The sequence below is a fragment of the Trichosurus vulpecula genome, chromosome 4 (genome assembly GCF_011100635.1).
Source record: "Trichosurus vulpecula isolate mTriVul1 chromosome 4, mTriVul1.pri, whole genome shotgun sequence".
Lineage (NCBI taxonomy): Eukaryota > Metazoa > Chordata > Mammalia > Diprotodontia > Phalangeridae > Trichosurus > Trichosurus vulpecula.
Window position 1 is genome coordinate 120151882 of NC_050576.1, and position 21101 is coordinate 120172982.

The 21101-nt window shown below is 37.4% G+C and overlaps 1 protein-coding gene across 1 annotated transcript in view; it reads right to left on the reverse strand.

Annotated features, from left to right (window-relative positions):
- Positions 1-21101, reverse strand: part of USH2A (usherin) — a 991863-nt gene that overhangs the window by 807682 nt on the left and 163080 nt on the right. The window contains exon 12 of the mRNA XM_036755334.1: positions 17509-18150. Coding sequence (XP_036611229.1) covers positions 17509-18150 — 642 coding nt within the window. The remainder of the gene's footprint in view (positions 1-17508; positions 18151-21101) is intronic.

Here is a 21101-nt window from a genome sequence, read left to right on the forward strand (position 1 = left end):
TGCTGGCTCCTCCTCCTTAGAAGTCTTCAAGCAGTAGTTAAGCTGGTTAGATATATCATAGTGGGGATCAATCTTTCACAACTAGTTGGTTGCCAAAGTCCCTTTGCATTCTCAGAACCTGTATCAAGGGAAGAACTTAAACATGGGTTGTCCTGAATCCAAGGCTAGTTCTCAAAATACTCTGTTATGTTCTCTTTTTTCCCTTTAATAAAGAAATAACACCATCATATAGTTCTATCTCACGTTATTCTTGGGTATAAAGCATAGCATATGTGTTCTTGAATCGCTGTATAAATTATCACATAAGGAAGACTTGAACCAATGACAGGCAACTTGTTAGCTGGAAACAACTACAAGATATTTATGACATCTGTGGCATCCAAAGTGGGGATCATGACCTTTGGAAAGCAGAAGGACAAACTAAATCACTCATACTTAGGATCTTGTTAGGCGTTTAGAACCAGGTTTGGGGTTTGTTTGGGAACTTTTGGGTTTGTTTCTGCTGGCTCTTCGATGCTGTGATCAAGTAATATAAAAGGGGAAACCACTGGTCCCATAGGGACATTGAATGGCACATTGGAAAGGGTACTAGATGTAGAATTAAAAGCTGATTTCAAATCTTAGTTCTATCACTTACTACCTATGTGACCTTAGTCAAGTAGCTTAACCCCTTTGGTTCTTGGTTTCCTCATCTGTAAAATGAGAGGGTTGGACCAAACAGTCTCTAAGGCCCCTTCCAATCCTACTGTAAACTCTATGAACTTCCCACTTACCCCTCAATTTCCTGAAAATCATGTGAAGGAGAGATAACAATTTTAATTTCCATCATTACACTGGTAATCAATACACATATACTAAGCACTAGCACTATCCTACACATGAAGAGATTAAACAATTTTGGGTTAACTATGGTCACTGCTCAAAAATCTTACAGTTAAGTGGGGTGAAAGGACAGAAAAATACAAACATGGCATAAATATGTAGTCAACTGTCAATTGTTTATGTAATGGGAAAGAGCAAAGAGTAATTGGAATTCACAGATAACCCTAAAACCTCATTTAAGCCCATAGCTGCAACCTTCTCCCACACCAACCATTTTGTCATAGCTGCTAACAATTAGCAAAATTGATTGGTCTGTATTTTCCATTCTCTCCTAACCCCTGTGTACTCTCTCTTGGAAATGTTAGCAAGCTTGAAAATGGAAAGTTGTGGTCAGTAAAAGGAAAGAGGTAAGGTCAAGGGGTCTATCCCACTCATTTGGCCCTAACTATACACAGCCTTGTACTGTAGTATTTTTTTTCTTATGAATATTTCTTATGTCCCTATCCAAATAGTAAGCTCTGAAAAGATACAGATCATATATTATGCTCCCCTGGTAATCCCCATGCTTTTCAGGGAATAAGAGAGATAAAAGAATTTCTCATTTCTTCAGTGTGGACTACTTGCAATTTGGAAACACCTTCCCACTGATGAAGACTGTCAGTTAATTTGTAATCAATAGTCTTAGAGAGTGGCATGAGACACCAAGACATACATACTTACATCTATCCATAGCACAGTTAACATGTCTCGGAGGTATATGTGCTATCTCCCTCTTTAGAATGTAAGCTCCTTAATAGGAAGGACTGCCTTTCCTCATCTGGAAAATGAGCTGGAGAAGGAAATGGCAGACCACTCCAGGATTTTTGCCAAGAAAACCCCAAATGGGGTCATAAAGACTCGGACACAACTGAAAAATAACCCAACACACCAACAAATAACCAAAGACTGGTTGCAGACACAAATTACTTAGAATACATTTGTTTTGCATTCAAATGTACAACTATAAATTTATAAAGATAACATTATTGAGTGAATGCATTTTGTTCAAGATGCCTGGCTTTAAGGATAATAGTATGGTGATAAAACAGTGTTCTCTGTGTAAAGGGAATTAATCAAAAAACAGGCATTTATTAAGGACCTTTTGTGTTCCAAGGAGTCCCCATTACCAATAGGGACTCACATGCAACTGAAAGAACCTGGAGAAAATCACATAACAGCGCTGACTGGGTCAATCACAAGTTTATGTCACATCATTTCATCCGGGTCTTCCTTGCAGCAAAACAATCCTTTTATTTGACCCTAATTGATTCACTGAGCCAAGTAGGTAGCTCAGTGGATTGAGCACTGGGCCTGGAGTCAGGAAAACCTGAGTTCAAATCCAGCTTCAGACACTAGCTGTGTGACCCTGGACAGGTCACTTAACTTGTTTGCCTTAATCTACTGCAGAAGAAATCCACTCCAATGTATTTGCCAATAAAACCCCACGGGCAACATTAGCGTACTATGGTACACAGGGTCACAAAGAGTTGTCCGTGACTGAACAATAAATGATTCACTATCCCACTCAGTACAGTGGCTTTTCCAAACTTTTTTATCCCTCTTTTAACCTCCAACAGCTTGGCCTCTCCCACTCTCTCAGCTGAGGGGTTTGCCTTACATTTCACTGAAATTTTCAGGCAATACACAAAGGGCTCCCTCTTCTCCCCTTTTCTCATCTTTTATTACTCCAATGCTTTCTGCAACATTGTCCTTCTTCACCCCTGCTTCACATGAAGAGATGGCCCTTCTCTTTGCCAAAGCAAACCACTCTACCCACACAAGGGATCCCATTCCATTCTGTCTTCTCCAGCAGATTTCTTCCTCTGGTATCCCTTCCCTCATTAATCTTCAGTCATTCCCAGTCTACTGCCCGCTTTCCTGCCATTTACAAGTATCCTAATGTCTTCCCCAGCCTCGAAAACCCTCATTTAATTTCTCCCTGCCAGCTACCATACTGTAGTTCTCCTCCCTTTTGAGCTAAATTACTTAAGAAAGCTATCTACAATAGGTGCCTCCACTTCCTTTCCTCTCAGTCTCTTCTTAATTCTTTCCAGTCTATCTTCTGACCTCATCAGCCAATTCAAGCTGCTGTCTCCAAAGTTACTAACGATCTCTTAATTGCCAAATCCAATGGCCTTTTCTCACTCCACATATTTCTTGACCTCTCTTCAGTCTTTGACACTGTTGATCACTCTCTTCCCCTTCTCAGCCTCTGAAGCTGAGATGCCACAAAGTATGGATCACTTCTCTGCTGCTTGTGCTAATTTTGGCCTAACAATTAACACCAAGAAAACACAGGTGCTCCATCAGCCACCACCGCACCATCCACACATGGAGCCATCAGTTGTAGCAAATGGAGAAGTTTTGAATGCTGTGGATAAGTTTACTTACCTTGGTAGTGTACTTTCCAGGGACGTACACACTGATAATGAGGTTGATGCTTGTATTGCCAGAGTTAGCTCAGGGTTTGGAAGGCCCCGAAGGAAAGTATGGGAGAGAAGAGGTATTAGACTGATTACCAAACTGAAAGTCTAACGAGCTGTGGGGCTGACCTCATTGTTGTATGTCTGTAAAACCTGGACAGTCTACCAGCACCATGAGAGGGAACTGAATCGCTTCCATTTGAATTGTTTTAGGAATATTCTGAAAATCACTGGTAGGATAAGGTACTAGACACTGAGGTCCTTAGTCAAACTAAACCGCTAAGCATTCAAACTCTGCTTCACAGAGTGTGACTCCAATGGGCTTGCCACATTGTTTGAATGCAAAATGTAGACTTGCGAAAAAGATTATTTTATGGAGAGCTCACACAGGGCAAGGGTTCACATGGTGGTCAGAAGAAGCGATACAAGGACACTTTCAAGTACTTTGGAATTGATTGTGTGACATGGGAGACATCTGCACAGGACCTCTCAGTGTGGCGTTCCCACATCAGAGAAGGTGCTGTGCTCTATGAGCAAAGCAGAATTGAAACAGCTCAAAGGAAATGCAGGATGGGTAAGTTTGAAGTATCCACCCCAAATGTTCACACGCATTATTTGTGCCCAGCCTGTGGTAGAGCATTCCGAGGGGGTATTGGCCTGATCAGCCACAGTGAGACACGTTGAATCTTAACTCAAACATAGTGGTGTCATTTTGGTCCTCTTCAAGAACGAAGGACAACAACCAACCAATCCCCTTGTTAACACTCACTCTCTCTCTCTCACTCTCACTCTTGCTCTAGCTCTCTCCCAACACTGCTCAAATCCTCTAGACAGCTTAAACTCCCCTCATGATAAGTTGACTTTTACTATCAAGGATACAACCATCCTCCCAACTATCCCAGTTCAAAATCTAGGTCTCATCCTAGCCTCCTCATTCTCATCCTCCATATCTATCTGATCATTTGTCAAATTCTGTCATTTCTACCTTTATAACATCTCTCATATACAAGCCCCTCTTCTCCTCTGATGCTAATTACCTCCAACTCTAACCCTAAATGCTCACCTCTGACTCATCACTTCATACCTGGACTATTTCAATAGTCTGCTGGTTAATCTTCTTTGCTTAAAGTCTCACTGCACTCTATTCTCCACTCAGCTGTTGAACTGATCTGCCTAAAGTGCAGATCTGACCATACAACCACCTATTATTCAATAAACTCCAGTGGCTTCCTTTTGCCTCCAGGAGCAAATATAAAATCCTGTTTGGCTTTCAAATTCCTTTGCAATATGGCCCCTACTGACTTTTCCAGTTTTCTTAAACCTTACTCCCTTCTACATACCATACAATCCAGTTACACTGACTTCCTAACTGTTCCAAACACATAATACTCTATCTCTCAACTCGTTGGCTGTCCTAGAAGGCTCTTTCCTCCTCATCTCTGCCTCCTGGCTTCTTTGTCTTCCTTCAAGTTTCAGCCAAGGTATCACCTTTTTTAAAAAATGCCTTTCCAAGTATTCCTTAATTTCAGTGCCTTCCCTCTTAAATTACCCCCATTTTATGCTGTCTATATCTTATTTGTACATAGTCATTTGCATATGGTTTCATCCATTACATTGTAAGTTCCTTAAGAACATGGACTATTTTTTTTTTACTTCTTTGTATCCCCAGCACTTAACATAGTACCTGACACAAAGTAGATGCTTAATTAAGTGTTAACTGACCGATGGATTGAAAGGTGCTCAAAAGATATAAAGACAAAGGAGTGAAATAGTCCTTGCCCTAAAAGAGCTTACAAATCTCCCTCTAGTTAAAAAAAAACTGAAAACCTTCCCTACATTCTACCATCCCCACAAGCTATTTTCCTATATCTCTCCCTTTCAGCCAAATTTTTTGAAAAAAAAATATTTTATGATGTGGCTACATTTAATCTCTAACGCTCTTCTATTCCCTCTACATTTTGGCTTCCAATTTCATTATTCAACAAAACTGTCCTATTCAAAATATATCTCAATTTAAAATTGAATGACTTTTCGGTATCTTCCTCCTTCTTGATCTCTCCCCATAGTATGACACTATTGGCTGGCACTTTCTGAATACTCTTGAGTTTCTTGTCTTCATTCACAACCTCTTGCTTATCTGGACTTTTTAATCTCTTTGGATAGTTCTTCATCCAAGCCATGCTCTCCAACTGTGTGATGTTCGAAAGACTCTCCCACTTGATGATTTCATTGGCTCTCAGAAGTTCAATTATTATCTCTATGCTAATCACTCCCAGATTTATCTATCCAGCCCTAGTTTCTCTCCTGAGCTTTAGACCCACATCACCAAATGTCAAATGGACATTTCAAAGGCATCTCACTCCAGGCCATCCTCCACTCAGCTGTCAAATTGATCTCTCTAAAGCACCATTCTGACCGTGTCACTCCATTATTCAATATACTTCAGTGGCTCCCTATAACCTCCAGGACTAACTTAAAATCATCTGTGGTCACTAGTGTTCAAACCCCTTCATAATCTGTTTTCTTCCTACTTTTCCAGTATTTTTACAGCTACTCCATTTCCAAACTCCATGCAGTTTTATTAGCTGTCTCTCATGCCTAGAATGCTCTTCATTCTCATCTCAAGCTGCTGGTTTCCCTGGCCTCCAAGTCTCAACTAAAACCTCACCTTCTACAAGAAGCCTTTCCCAATCCCCCTTCAATTCACAGAGCTACCAGCCTAATTTAGGCACTCAACACCACTTACTTGGATTATTTTTTTGTTGTTCAGTTGTTTCAGTTATGTCTGACCCTTTATGACCCCATCTGGGGTTTTGTTGGCAAGGAACAGGTAACAGGTTTAAAGTCAGGTGGGTTTTAATAATTCACTTCAACAGTTAATAAGAGTACCCAAACCCTTACCCTTTCTAACCGCTGACTCATTTCCTTATCAACTCTCATCTTGGATTCTAAAGAATTCAAGGGGTAAATTTTAATGCTTCATAAATTAATAGAAATTCACAATCTCTCATTCATTAATCAGTTAGCTCTGGGTTCCCAACACAGTTTATAAATAAGCTAAAGAAACTGTTTTTCCAGAAACTTTGACTTCTTTTTTGATATGAAACCCCAGTCCTGAAGACTTCAAGAAACATCAGCATTACTAACCATATAGTTTATTAACAATAACAGATAATGCAAAGACATTCTAACATTTCAACATTGTACTAGCTGTAGCAAAAGTCATAATTGACAATCATCTACAACCAACCCAACCATAGGCAACTGATGACTCCTCCCCACAGATGTTAAAATCATAGTTCAGCTCTCTCAGGATGGCAGCTTAAGATATCTTCTCCACAATAAAAGTTAAACTCAGTTCTCTCAAAACACCTTTCTACTTAGCAGTTTCTCAGAAAATTTTTTCTTGATCCTTTGTCTTTGTGCCTCATATAATTTTTCTTCAGCCACAACAGTTAACTGTCTCCAGAATAACAGTTAAACTGTAACTCCCCAATATTCAGTTCCTCCCTCTCCAAATGCTTGGAGAATTTTATTGTGTCATTAGAGTGTAATAAAACTATCCAGGTCTCTGCGAGAGAGGCTCTCAAAACTGGGGTTTATACTATGTGTGTATGTTGTCTGCCCCACCAGAATGTATGATTTTTGAGTGCAGGGACTGTTCCTCACTTTTTTCTTGTATCACCAGCACAGAGCCTGCCACATAATGCTTGCCTAATACATGATGGTTAATTGATTGGATGTTTCTAATGGATGCAAGCCAATAGATTCACGGAGGTAGTGAGCCCATAACTTTGGCATCATCAGCACGTCCCAAGGTGAGCTAATGAATCCAAAAAATTTATAGCACAGGTACACAGAAGTGTTAAGTGAAAGGTATTGTGATAGTATGGGGTATTAGGAAAGCTGGGTCAATCAGAGAAACATTGGAAAATCAATGAATTATTCATTAATTTTGTAAAGCAAAAGGGGAAGATGGTTTGGTCTGGAAGAATAGGTAGGCTCTTTACATGTAGGAAATAAAGGCTCTCTGAGAGAAAAGAATGCAAGGAGTGGTATAGTGGAGGATGAAAGCTTTCGGGGAATCTGAGACCAGGGGGGTGAGCTCCTTAGAACCCACAGAAGGGACTATATAGAAATTTGACATAGGGTTAATTCCCCCTTCCCCTCTCAGGAGCATGGTTATTAAGGTTAATCCCATCAGTATTTTAGTTGCCCTATTTTTAAACAGTTCTAATTAGGATGAGTCAGTTACCTTACTGCTCAACTATTACTTCTTACTTTTACCTGAGTGAACCTAATCCTAGACCATTACCTCTCCTTTTATGACTTCTAACTATAGAAAACAACCTTTTCCCTTGCCTCCTGTTAAAACTTCAAAGCTTTTGTGCAGTTTAATGATAGCTGACCCTAATTTCTGTCTTTTATCCCAATCCTTGACCAAGCCCATGCCATCAGCTCCATTTCTCATGCCCCTCACCTTTATCTCTTTATCATTTTCAAAGTTACAGTTTGCAACCAATCCTGGACTACATTCTTAAGTGTGGTCATTACAATGTTATTAACCTGGCACCATGTTACACTGTGAGCCTATCTCCACCTACAAAGAGGGATCAAAGCATGACGCTTATTGTTCCACCAGCTTTCGTTCAAGCTCAGCCGCAGTCCCTTGAGAGACAAATCTCAAGTGGACAGTCAAGGATTGGTCCTCTAAAGTTAACAGTCAATCACATCATAAAAAGGTGGTCTTTTTTTCAGGAGGGAGCCCCAAATTCAGTTACGGCAGAAGCCATACAGCTCAAAGTTATTAGTGAGGCAGCTGGTATTCTCTCCTACAGTAGCTATTTGCACAGGATAGTACCTGTCCTGTGCATAAAATGAAGAGTCCATTCCCCAGAAATGTCCCTCTAGAGGACTATGAACGAGTCATCTATGCCAAGGTCTTAGATGGGAGATGGGAAACAAGTTTAACCTCTAGGCCTTTTACAGAAAAGGAGGCCAGATCTGAGGCTAAGTACTAATTATAAGCCATTTAGAAGAAATGACTCCCAAACCAGACTTGAGAATGGACACCAGCTTAGAAGTGAAAAGACTAGGTATGCATATGGACTTTACTGCTGCTGCCTTGCTAAAGACATGATTAGTCCCAATTTGCAAACTAGTTTTGTACGTGATATTCATTTTCAGAATTTTAAACAGACTATTCTCCCTAGGGATTATGCCAGCTAGGTAACATGTATGAAGTTGCATAAAGAATTATGAATGACAGTCAGTCAAGGATTAATGTTATCAATATTATGAAACTTCTAACCAGACCATTTGTTTGATCCTCTTAATTCCTCCAGATTTTTCATGCATACAGAGAATATTTAAATTTCCTAAGTCCAGTTTTTAAAAAATCTCTCCCTTATTAAGTATAAATTTATTTTAAATTAGGTAGTGTTTTCTTGTAACCACTTTCCTGCCATGATTTCTATCAAGGTAAGAGGCTTACCTATTGACACTGAACTTCTACGTGTAGGGAAAAGGATATATATATATATATATATATTACACACATCATATATATATATATATATAATATATATACACATATGTGTATGTGTGTATGTATATATGTATATATACACATGTGTATATATACATATATATAGTACACACTCATCATATATATACATATAAATTATATTTATATATGGGGTAGGATACCCAAATGAGTGGGAAATGCAAAGGGTAAGAAGAGGGAGGGCACAAAATAAAGAGTTTAAAAACAGAATGCTATTTCTAAACCATATTAATGGTTTATTTCTATCCAAACAATAGATTTTTTAAATACGCTTAGCCAATAGGACACCAGAAATGTAAAACTATGTTACATCAGCTTTATTTTAGCTACAAAAACAAAATAATCACAAGCCTAAATTCTCCTACTCCAAATCTGCAGGGTGTTATAATGCACCCTCCAAAGCTGTATAGGGAAAAAAATATTCCATTAGACTCTCCAGTTGTATTGGGAGCCAAATTTTACCACCAACTTCTAAAACCCACATAGTGCTCCCTTATGCCAGTTTATAACACCCCAGGCTCTAATTCAGTGGTCAGAGAATCAGGCTCAGCAACAACAATGATAAAAATACAACAACAACAATAACAGAAACTGACAAATAATTTCTGACTCTTGACTTCTAGGTCATCATGCTGAGAGACAAGAATTAACATAATGGTCAAAACTCTACATGATTATCAATACAAATTCAAAGTGAGAAAGGAAAGCAAAACCCCCTTTAGGAATTATAAACTTTCATCTGCTTCCTGGGTTTTAGGAACCATCATTATGATACAGCAGAGATTTGAATCTACTCTATGAAAGAGCTGCTCTTGTCTTGACTCCAGTATCTCCTTTTTCCCCACCAACTTGAGTACTTCTTAAATTCAAAAATTATAAAGCTCACAGATGTGTCTTAGAGCTCTCCCCTATCTTTCTATGTCAGCTTTCCTACCTGGTAGCTTTGGTGTGACTCTTACACTGAAAGCTGGTACCCAAATGAGCAACTCACTTGCTTAGGAAGTGACAGACAACTGGAGATCAGCCATAGATTTCTATTTCCATGCACTGTTAATTGATGAAAAACTAGTGGTCAAATCTTAATTCTATTAACAATACCTTGGATCTAGCTTTGATTTATGGGCTCAGTGCTAAACACATATGATTTTTGTTCTTGGTGAAATAAGATACTTTTCTAAAAAGAGAGAGAGAGAAAAGAAAGGACGGCATCATTTGCAAAATGAAACACAAAAGAAATGCAAACATGAGGAAATGTTTCAGCAAGAAAGGGATTTTGTAGGATAATCTACATGTTATCAATTAGCCTTTCTTTATTCCAAAAGCTGCAGTCCTCAATAAACCCTCTTTGACTTCAGTTTTCAAGGACAAGGGTGGGTCACTGGCTCAGGATGCCTTGACATCATTCCTCTGCCTCTTCCAGCCTGGCCTCTGATTAAGTGCCTGCTGCAGAAAGTCACTAGGTCACACAGCCCTGGGAAAGGGAACCAAGGGGGGAAAAAGACCGGAGCACTATATTTATTAGTGCATGTGCATGTGTACATTCATATATGTACACACACCCCAAATAATTTTAAATTAAAGCATTTTAAAAATACTTAATGGAGGTTAAGCTGCATTTTTAACCTCTGTTCAAGTTATTGAATGGCATATTAAAACCAATGTGGCTCTAATGTACCTTCTAATGTGCACTGCTGCTTTAACAAATTGCCTATAAATTTTAGTTGAACCAAGCCTATTCCTCGTGCAGTTGTAGTAAGGTTAGGTTAATAATACATGAGGTTTCATTATATGCACCTTCTTCCTTAATAATTTTCTTAAAGAAACTGGAGTAGAATCTAGGTGTAGTAGGCTAGCATGGTCAAACAATTCTTAAAATCACAGAAGTAAAAGGGGGAAAGGACTCCATAGGTCTTCCAGTCAATTCCCATAGCCAAAGCAGGGTTTTCCCAGTAATAAATGATCTATTTATTCAGGAAAGTAGAATGAAAGTCCCACATTGTGGTAATGCATTTTAATGTGGCAGCTACAGAGCTAGCCACTGTGAAAAATCTGTTTTATAGGGAAGGCACTTCAAGATAAGAGGGTCCCTCAATCGAAGTTTCATTGCGAAGAAACACTTTTGTAAAAAGAAAGAAAAAACATAGCAGAGATCCCTCTGATAGAGCAATGCAATAGTAAGTATTAAACAAACACACACACATAAAAAGATGCACATGTACCACTAAATTATATTTTTTTGTAAAAGAAGAAATATATTAGATATTCAGCCCAATTTGCCCCTTCCCAACTCTTTGGAATGCAATAATAACACACCCCCCAGAATTCTGTCCTTTTCACTATAAGCCACAGTGGAATGAAGACATATCCACACAGTGTTCATTCCCTAAATGATCCTGGGAAATTACATACCATTGTTTTACCTTCATCTCACACTCCAAGACCATCTCCTTTGAGGAGTAAGGCAGGAAAGGTCCACTAATAATCACAATAAAAGAAATCACAGATCTTAGCACAAGGAAGGAATCCAAAGGTAATTGTTCATCTAATACAATCCCTCAATTGAAACATGAGCCCCTCCTATAACATCCATGCAATGAAGGAAAGCCCAATATCTCCCCAGAAAGTCCATTCATTACTAGAAGACACTGTGTGCTTCTTTCAGAATGTCTTATAGAGACACCAATGGTAACCTATCAAAGGCTTGTGATACCCAATTCTACTCCTTAAAGAAGAAGAGAATTGCAATTAATATAATTAAAAAAAAACATTTGGAAGTTAAAAACAGAAGAGACTCAAAAATTAAGGTGAATGAAAGAACTAAAATGACAAAACTATCATTGCTTTTTTGAAGAAAGATGAAAATCATAGAAGTCATGTGATCGAGGCAATATTTTCAACCTTGACCTTGATTCTCTTTAATAACTATCCTTTCCAGTCCTATCAATCATAGCTAACCAGTATTTACCGAGTATCCACAACAACAAAACTTGATCAAGACACCAGACTTCCAGAATTCTCAGCACCTAGTAGCAAATGAACACAACCAATAAGAGCCAAAGAAATGATTCTATACAACATGTAACATCCAATCAGTTGGGAGGTTCTGTTAATTGGATCTGCCCAAAATCAGGTTCTTCTCTCCATTTATGCCACAACCACCCCAGTTCAAGCCCCTATTGTCTATCATTTGTACTACTGCAATAGCTTTGTAATTTTCTCTCCCCATCCAGCTCATCTTCCACACCAATACCAAAGAGCTCAGATCTGACCATGTCACTCCCTTAGGACTCAAAAAGCACTCCCTATTGCTTCAAGAACAAAATTTAAGCTATGCTGTCATTTAAAGCTCTTAGAGATGTGGTTCCAATCTATCTTTCCAATCTGATTATATATAGACATAGATAGATATATCGATATATCCCCCTCACTCTGTACTCCAACCAGACTATCTCATTTGCTATTTCTATACATGGTTTTCCATTATCCTATATTTTGCCTCTGTTCCTTTGAACAGGTGGTCTCCAAGTCTTGGAATATTCTCCCTGCTCAGCTTTACCTCTTAGAATCCCTTCAAAACTCATGCCACTTCCTTCAAAAGGCTTTTGGGGATTCCCTCAGTAGCTAGTGCCTTGCCCCACACTCCCTCTATCACTTGGTATTCATTTGTATGTATCCTTAATTTATTTATCTATAAATAGGAACATTTGCCAGAGTAGAATGTAAGCTCCCTAAGGACTCTTTCTCTTTCGTATTTGTATCTTACCAATGCTTGTTAATTAAATGATTCGGTGTCTTCAGATCACATAAAAGGTTCTGTATCATTAGGTATTAATGTCTGTAAAAAGTCATGCTTTTTGCTCAGAGACAGAAAAGTGTGAGAGAAGCCATCAGAGAGAGAAGATATGGGAAAGGAAAAAAAAACAGAGAGAATAAGAAAGAAGAGAATATCAAATATCAGTAGTGGTAACAGTGAGCAATAAACTATGAGAATAAAGCAAAGAAAGCCAGACATCGAAGACAGATCTGCAGTGCAAAGGAATGAATTTGTACCTGAGTTCTGAAATTCTGGAAAATATAAGACATCTTTGTTCTCATTCTGTGTGTGTGTGCGCGCGCGCACACACACACACACATGCACACACGTGTGCACACATATACATGTGTATATAAGTTGGGAGAGATGTAGGCAAATCAAAGACTATTGATGAAAATAATAAAAGGGATTTATTTTGGGTGGAAGAGAGAAAGACTCAGAAAAGAAAGATTCAGCTTTTGGTTTATAAATAAATATTTCAGTATGGTATTTCAACCAAGACACCATTAAGATGCGTTCTACTCTCATGAAAAAGAGACAAATTCCCCAAAATAAATTCTCCACAATTTTTGAAGAAAGTTCTATGACTGCCTGAATCCGTAAACAGTCATCTAGTGCCTTGTTACAGGGTATCCTCGCCTACTCCTATTCTTGGTGATGAGGTAGTTATAATGATTTGCATTTTCAGTCCATGGGAGGAAAGAGGTCTAGGGGTCTATTGAAGGATATCCCAAGCTCCCTGCTTTCCTTTATGATATCATATTTAATCATAGATATCTTATGATGTGCTCCTGGTTCCACTATTCCTCACAATGTCTTAGTTAATACCTGATATTCTTTAATCTTCAATTGGGATGAAGGTGGTAGAATACCCTTCTCCTACCCCTCCAAGCTTTAGCCAGTAACTATTCCCAAATGGATCCCAAATAGCATTGAAGGGATTGCTTTCTAACACATACTTAAGGCACCATGGATAGAGTGTCAGGCCTAAAGTCAGGAAGAATCATTTTCCTGAATTTAAATTTGGCCTTAGACATTTACTAGTTGTGGGACCCCGAGTAAATCACATAATCTTACTTGCCTCAGTTTCCTCTTCTGTAAAATGAACTGGAGAAAGAAATGGTAAATCATTCTGGTATTTTTTGATCAAAAACAAAAAACAAAATGAGGTCATGAAGAGTTGAACATAACTGAAAAGACTGAATAACACCACACTCTTGACTTAATACCAGAGCTCCTGAGAAGAATGTATTTCTGTTCATCTTTATGGGTCAGACTCTCCTCCTTCCAAAAGGACTTCTTCCTGGCAGAGAACTCAATGATGGGCATTGCCTCTTAGGAGGTGAAGCTAAGAAGACAACGTGACTAAGGATGTCACATTGCCTGGTCAGCAAGATGTCTACAGTTTTAGTTCTGGATTCTACTTTCTATCCTCTACTCTCCGCCCCACCCCATTTTTTCTATGAAGTTCTTAAAGTGCTTTGCAAATGTTACAAAAATGCTAGCTATTATTAACATAATAGTTGAAAGGAGAGCTTAGAGTCAAAGAATGATTCAATGGACAGGTAGGAATGTTGGAAATTGGTAGGACATAAAGATTTTTTTTTTCTAAACGGTTTTTTATTTTACCAGAACACAAATACAAAATAGAGAAAAGAAACAAAAACATATCATAAACCTAAATATTGAAACTTAAATATAAAGTAAGAAAGAAAAAAAGCGTGTCCTGTGCATAGCAGAACATAGGAGAGGATTCAAAATATGAAACAATAAATTTTCATTTCAGGAAAGCCTGTACGATAAATAATATACCTTGTGTTGAGAATTGTCCATCTTTTCTTTGCTTCCTTGTGTTTTCTTTTGTTCTCTGCTATGCACTTTTTAACTTTGTTCTTTTTTCCCTCCTTCCACCCCCCAGAAGGCTACAATATAATTTAGATATTTCTTGATATATTCATAGACATACAGATATATACATACACTTATGCATATATACATGCATATATAGACATATACTTTCCCAAACCTAATGTGCTCCTGATCTTTGTTTTTTATGTTTGTACATATCTTTTGTTTCCTATCCTTCCTGACTCCTCTACTAAAGTAGAGGAGGAAATAAAGATTTTGATCTTTGAAAAGTCATAGCTAATGGAAGAGGTGCCAAAGAAACGGAGAAAGATGAAATGTCTTGATCTTTGAAAAGGGAAATAAATTAGATTCTTCAAATTAAAAGTTAGTGAATTTAATCTCTGTTCTTAGCAAAAAAACATAGAATGCATTAATAAAGCTTTGTGGGCATTGGTAACGACAAGCTATGATCATTACAAGCCAAAATGAGCTCATCAAAAGCAGGTCACATCAGATCAAGGCAATGCCTTAAACAAGATTGATGTGATCAAAATACTTGACAAATTCCATCAAATCCGAGGAGTGGTCACAAATGGATCCTGGTAGGGGTCTCTATTATAGTCCAAGGCTCTGTCCTTGGCCTTATGTTCTTCATTTTTATCAATGACTTTGATGAAAGTTTAAATGGCATGCTTAATAAATATTTGGATGGCAAAATATGGAAGGTTAGCAAATATATTGACAGGCAGAATTGAAATCTAAAAAGGTCTCACTGGGCTCATTACTTTAGAATCTAGAAGGAACAAATACCACGAAAGATTTAATTGGGATAAATATAAGGTTTTATGTTTGGATTATAGTGACTAATTGCATGAGTACAGGATGGAGGAAAGTAGTTACACAAGAGTTCATATGAAAAAGAACAGGGAGTTTTACTGAACTCCAAATTCAAAATGCAATCATGCCACATGACCACATCTGCAATATTATGTTCAGTTATGGGTGTTAAATTTTAAGAAAGAATGGAGGCCATCCATAAAAGAGGAATTAAAGGACAAGGGGATTCAAAACTTTATATACAAGCACCAGATGAGACAAGTGAGGATGTTTGGCATGAAAAAAAGAATACTTAGGGGGACAAGATAGCCATCTTCAAACAACCACATGGAAAAAGATGTTTCCATTTTACTTGACTCCAGAGGGCAGAACAAGAAGCGATGAAGGGAGAATTTGGTTCAGTATGAGGAAAAACTACTCAACAATTAGGGCTCCCTCCCAAAAAATACAATCTGCCTTGGAAGGTTATAAATTCAACATTCCAAGATCTTCAAGTGAAAGCTGGAAACCCAGCAGTAGAAGATACTATAGAAAGGGTTGCTACTCAGGTATGTGCTAGACAATATGACTACTTTCCTTCCAATTTGAGAGCCTATGACTCTTGCTACATGGCAGGGTAAGGCCGTAGTACTGAAATATGATATCACAAAGGAAAGAAGGGAGTGCTGGATGTCCTGCAATAATCCCCTATTCCTCTCTCCTCCCATGGGTTGATAACACAAATCATCATGCATACCTCTTCACCAAGGATAAGAATAGGTGAGAAGTTGTAACGTGGCACTGTATATATAGATGTAGATGAGAATATAACCATAGATGATTTGTGATATAGGGATGACTAAGAACCAATCCAGGTGGTAGCCTTAGAACTTTCTTCAAAAAGTCTTAGACATCAGCTAAATTCATCCATATCACCACCATTCATTACTATTCATACAATGCATTTCTCTCTCCCTCTCTCTCTCTCTCTCTCTCTCTCTCTCTCTCTCTCTCTCTCTCTCTCTCTCCTCTCCTCTCCTCTCCCTGTCCCTCCCTTCCTCTTCTCAACTTTGAGAGAAAAATGTTGGCAAAATAGTATAACAGAATACAATTTTTTCTCCTCCATAATCAAGGCTATGAGTAAAAAATGGTAAAATACTAGTGCTTGAGGTTCCTCAGACATACGTACAAAAATCAAGTTGATTGAAAATTTCTAACCAATACCCAAAAATGGAGGAAATAATCAATTTCTGGTGATAGGGTTATAGATTTAGAGTTGTAAGGAACCTTAAGTATCAACTGAAAGAATAAATGTAAAGATCTCCACAAACCTTATAGCAATGTATAATTGGTTAGCTCTTATTATCATCTGATCTAACTCCTATATTTTACAGATGAAGAAAGTGAGGCCTTAGAGAGGTCAAAAGACTGTTGTTGTTCCATTATTTTTGACTTTCCCATCTTCACTGGTATAGCTAATGAAGAGCTTATTACCACTGTGAAGTCTCCAAGTCATGGTAAATTACATAAAATAATAATAATTAATAGCAATGATAACAGCTACCATTTATATAGGAAATACTTTGTGCCAGGCACCGTGCTAAGTGCTTTACAGTTATTACCTCATTTGATCCTCACAACAACACTGGGAGGTAGATGCTATTATTATCCCCAGTTTACAGATGAGGAAATTAAGGCAAACAGAGGTTAAGTGACTTGCCCAGGTTCACACAGCCAGTGAGTGTCTGAAGCTATAACTTGGGTCTTCCTGACTCCAGGCAACGGGGCTTTAATTTACTTAGGAAAATTTAAAAAAATGATGTTGCATTTTTCTGCAAGATAAATTTCTCTTTTCACCTCTACTAATCAGATATTTCTTACTACCTAGGGTTTTGTTTTATGGTAGACCATATAAGGTATGACTTAAAAATTCAGTCAGTCTGATTCCTGTGGCCTATGCATTCCACCCAACCACAGCAATAATAAAGACCCAGATAAACCAGCTGCTCTGAGTAACCAAATCTTTCAGTCATATCCAATTCAGCCAATTTATAGAGTTGGCTCAGAGGGCATTTCTAGGAGTTTTATATCAAAGAGATAAAGTAAACCTGCTATCAAGGGATAATGGAAAAAAAGGACATCATTCAGTCTTTGGAAGGTAGTACAAGTGACTTTCTTACCTGGTTTACATTGATTGCATTGTCTTCCTTGATGATTAGGTAAACATGGACACTGGCCGCTAATCTGATCACAAATGGCCCCAGCTAATGTTCCCAAGGAGTCACACTCACACATCTGGCAGCCTTGAAGATCGCTGATGGTGAGATTGTACCTGTGAGGCTCACAGTGATTGCAGTGGAGGCCAGTGACGCCAGTTTTGCAAGGACATTGTCCTGTTGATTTGTCACACAGCAGAGAGGCATTTATTGTCCCTGCCTTATCACAATTACATGGTAAACAGAAGAAGGAATTATTTTGCTGCAGTTGGTAGTAGCCATCCAAGCATTCATTGCAACGTCTTCCACCTACATTGGGTTGACAGTTGCATTGTCCAGTCTCGGTATTGCAGATGGTGCCAGGGACTGTCCCCCCTGCATCACAGTTACATGCCTTACAGCCATCAATGTCCAATCCATAAAAGTTTTCCACACAAGCATCACACTGGAGGCCTTGGGTTTCTTTTTTACATTTACACTGTCCAGAAAGAGGGTTGCAAAATTTGTTCACTGACCCATAAATGTTACAGTGGCATGGTTCACATCCGTCTTTATTAAAACTTTGGAGTATTTTGAATCCGAAATTGCAACGATCACATCTAAGCCCTTAAGAATTAAAATGTAATTAATAAGGAGGAAATTATTTTAATATGATATCAATATAGCTGGAGTAAGAACAATGCTACTGGGGATATTTAATGCAGACATGCAGTTTTGAGCACCTTTCGCTAGCATGACTACAGAGAGAAACAAACCCATCACAACACTCAAAATATAATGCTTATATTACTTGTTAGCATTATTATAACACTTTATGTTTGCCAAGTGCTTTATGATGATTTTCATTAATTATTCAATATCTAATGCAAAGTTTGTTCCCTTGTATACTCAGGAGTTATTTCTTGTTTGTTTCTTAAAGCTGCTTTAACAGTTTGGACATTTAAAAATATAGTAGGAAATGAAGCATATCCCCAAAGCCCGTTTTACATTTAGGATTTTAAATATTTATATTTAAGATTTTATGTTATTAAATGGATTATTTTCCCCGATAACATTAATATTCAATAAAATAGATTCACTAAAATGGTTGGACAGTTAACTTTTTTGCCTAACTGCAAAAAAGAAACTTGCTTCTGGACAACTCAAATTAAAATTATTAATATGGGTAAATCTCACTGAGAATGAAATTTTCATTTCAATATGAACTTTATATTATACTCTTTATTTTCATTTTCAGTTAACAAAATATTTTCCATGGAACGAGAGGATATCATGCCATTTGCTGAATTATGTGATACAGAAGACATCTCCATAAAAACTAAGTAAATGCTGTTCTTTTCATAGGAACAACTATAGACTTTTTAAAAATTATTTGCACTTCAACCTAGGCCACTGAGATTTAGCTTTCAAAATTTATACTTCAACCCATGGGATGATAGTTTTAGAAAGTGGAAGGCACCTTTATATAGGCCATCTGGTCCAAATCCCTCATTTTATAGATTAGGAAATTAGGACCCAAGGAGGGTAAGCCACTTGGTCAAGGTCATACAAGTATCAAAGAACATTCAGGATTTTAACCCAGTTCCTCTGGCTCTAGCAAAAATAAAATAAAATAAAATTTGAGAAATACAAGCTCAAATGCAGAATACTTTAACTGAGATAATCCTCAGAGAACAATGACTTTAAGTATCTACCATATAACCATCGCCTGTGTTTGAATCAATTAAGACATTTATTTCAGGCTATAATAAAAGAAAGAAATAAGTCTGGCCTAAAATAACAGCCAAAAATACATTCAGAAACTTATATGTAGAAAAGCATCTCTTAAACTGGAAGGAAATGCATTATATATATAGATAAAAATTCAAGAACTCCAATAGAAGGCAAGCTCCTTTAACAGTGATGAATGACTCACCTAAGGCATATCATTTAATTTCAATAAGGAAAATAAAAAAGGACCACTATTGCTGCAAATTTTAAAAATAACTGTATTGTTAACAAGAATTATGACTCATTTTGAACTATTAAAATTGGTCTACATGGATTCATATCATATCAGTTTTAAAAATATGCACAGTGCTTATTTGAATATGCCATACATATTCCTGACAGGTAATCTATTCCTAACGATACTGAGGAAGGCCTACAGGGCATCACATTCAGTGTTAACAAGTACAGGCGAGTTAGCACACTTGGCATTTAATTCACATTCTTCTCCCTTTTTATTCTAGATGAATGACCTACTTTAATAAAATTATTGGTGCTAATGTATTTTACTGGTGATAGAATCATTAGTAAGATTTAACAGTTGTGTTAACTCTAACAGTTTGCTTTCCATAGTGTATACAGTACACAGTTACATTTTCTCATACTAACTTTTCAACTGGGTGAAAATGACAACAGATTGCTATTAACTTGCTAACAATACTATAAGAAAAAAATGTATACATGTATTTTAAGCAAGTTTATCATTTTAATCAAAGTACTACATTATACAATATCCAATTAATTATACAGATTAGTCACACAAATAAAGATTCAGTTCTCAGAATGTGATATATAATTTGTTGTTCCCCTCCCTCCCTTCCCCTTAAAGCCAACCAGTTTAACTGGTAAAGCAATAAAACATCAACCAGGGTGGTTGTACAACAAGTCTAGAGAAATAACTGAATTCCTAGCTAGCCATCCCTGATATAAATGTTGTCCCAAGAAATCAATCAATATAGAGTAGATTTCCTGATGTCAAAAAGCAATGTTTGCATTTTCTTTAAAGAAGACTTTTTAAATTGTACTTTCACTAGGCTTTCATGCTTACCTTGAAAAGTGTTAGGACAAAGTAGAACTCAAACAAATTTAGCGTTTTGGGAATCCATTCACCAACACAAAGGATATATAACCACATACATACATTCATACACATACATACATACAAATAGACTCACTTTGTGCAATAAATGTGTTCTTGAAAAGTTCTGGGTAACTCAGTTTGTTGCAAATTGAATTGTTATTTTTGAAAGCACTAAGAGGACTTGTTAGTTTAAGGAATCCTATGTAATCCTTCTGCAAATAGACCAATCCATCTGTAATCCTGGCAACCTTCCTTCCATTTATCTGTTTGGTGAGGTCAAATGTTTGGGTAGCTAGCTAATTTTAAATGGGGTGCAGCTTCATATATGAAGCATGCCATATGCAAAATCAGTTTCAGATCTAGATCACAGGAAGCAAATGAGATTCAAAATGTTGTAACTATAAACATATAAGGCTCCAAAACCCTCAAGGAATGTTTTTGTTATCATGGCTAGGGTCAGTTTTAGAAAACACGTTGATGCCTTGCGGCTTGAATGATGACAAAACAGTAAAGGTCTTCTTTAAGACTTCCTGTATGGACCAGTTACAACGTAGGACTTTCTTTATCAGAAAACTCTCCTTGCATAATATTCCCATATATCAACATTTCAAACTGCATTATGTACCTAGTACATTTTGGGCACTTGATAAATTTTGTCCTTATGTGGCTGTGGTTCCCCTCAAATATGTTGGAAGTAATAAATTGCTAT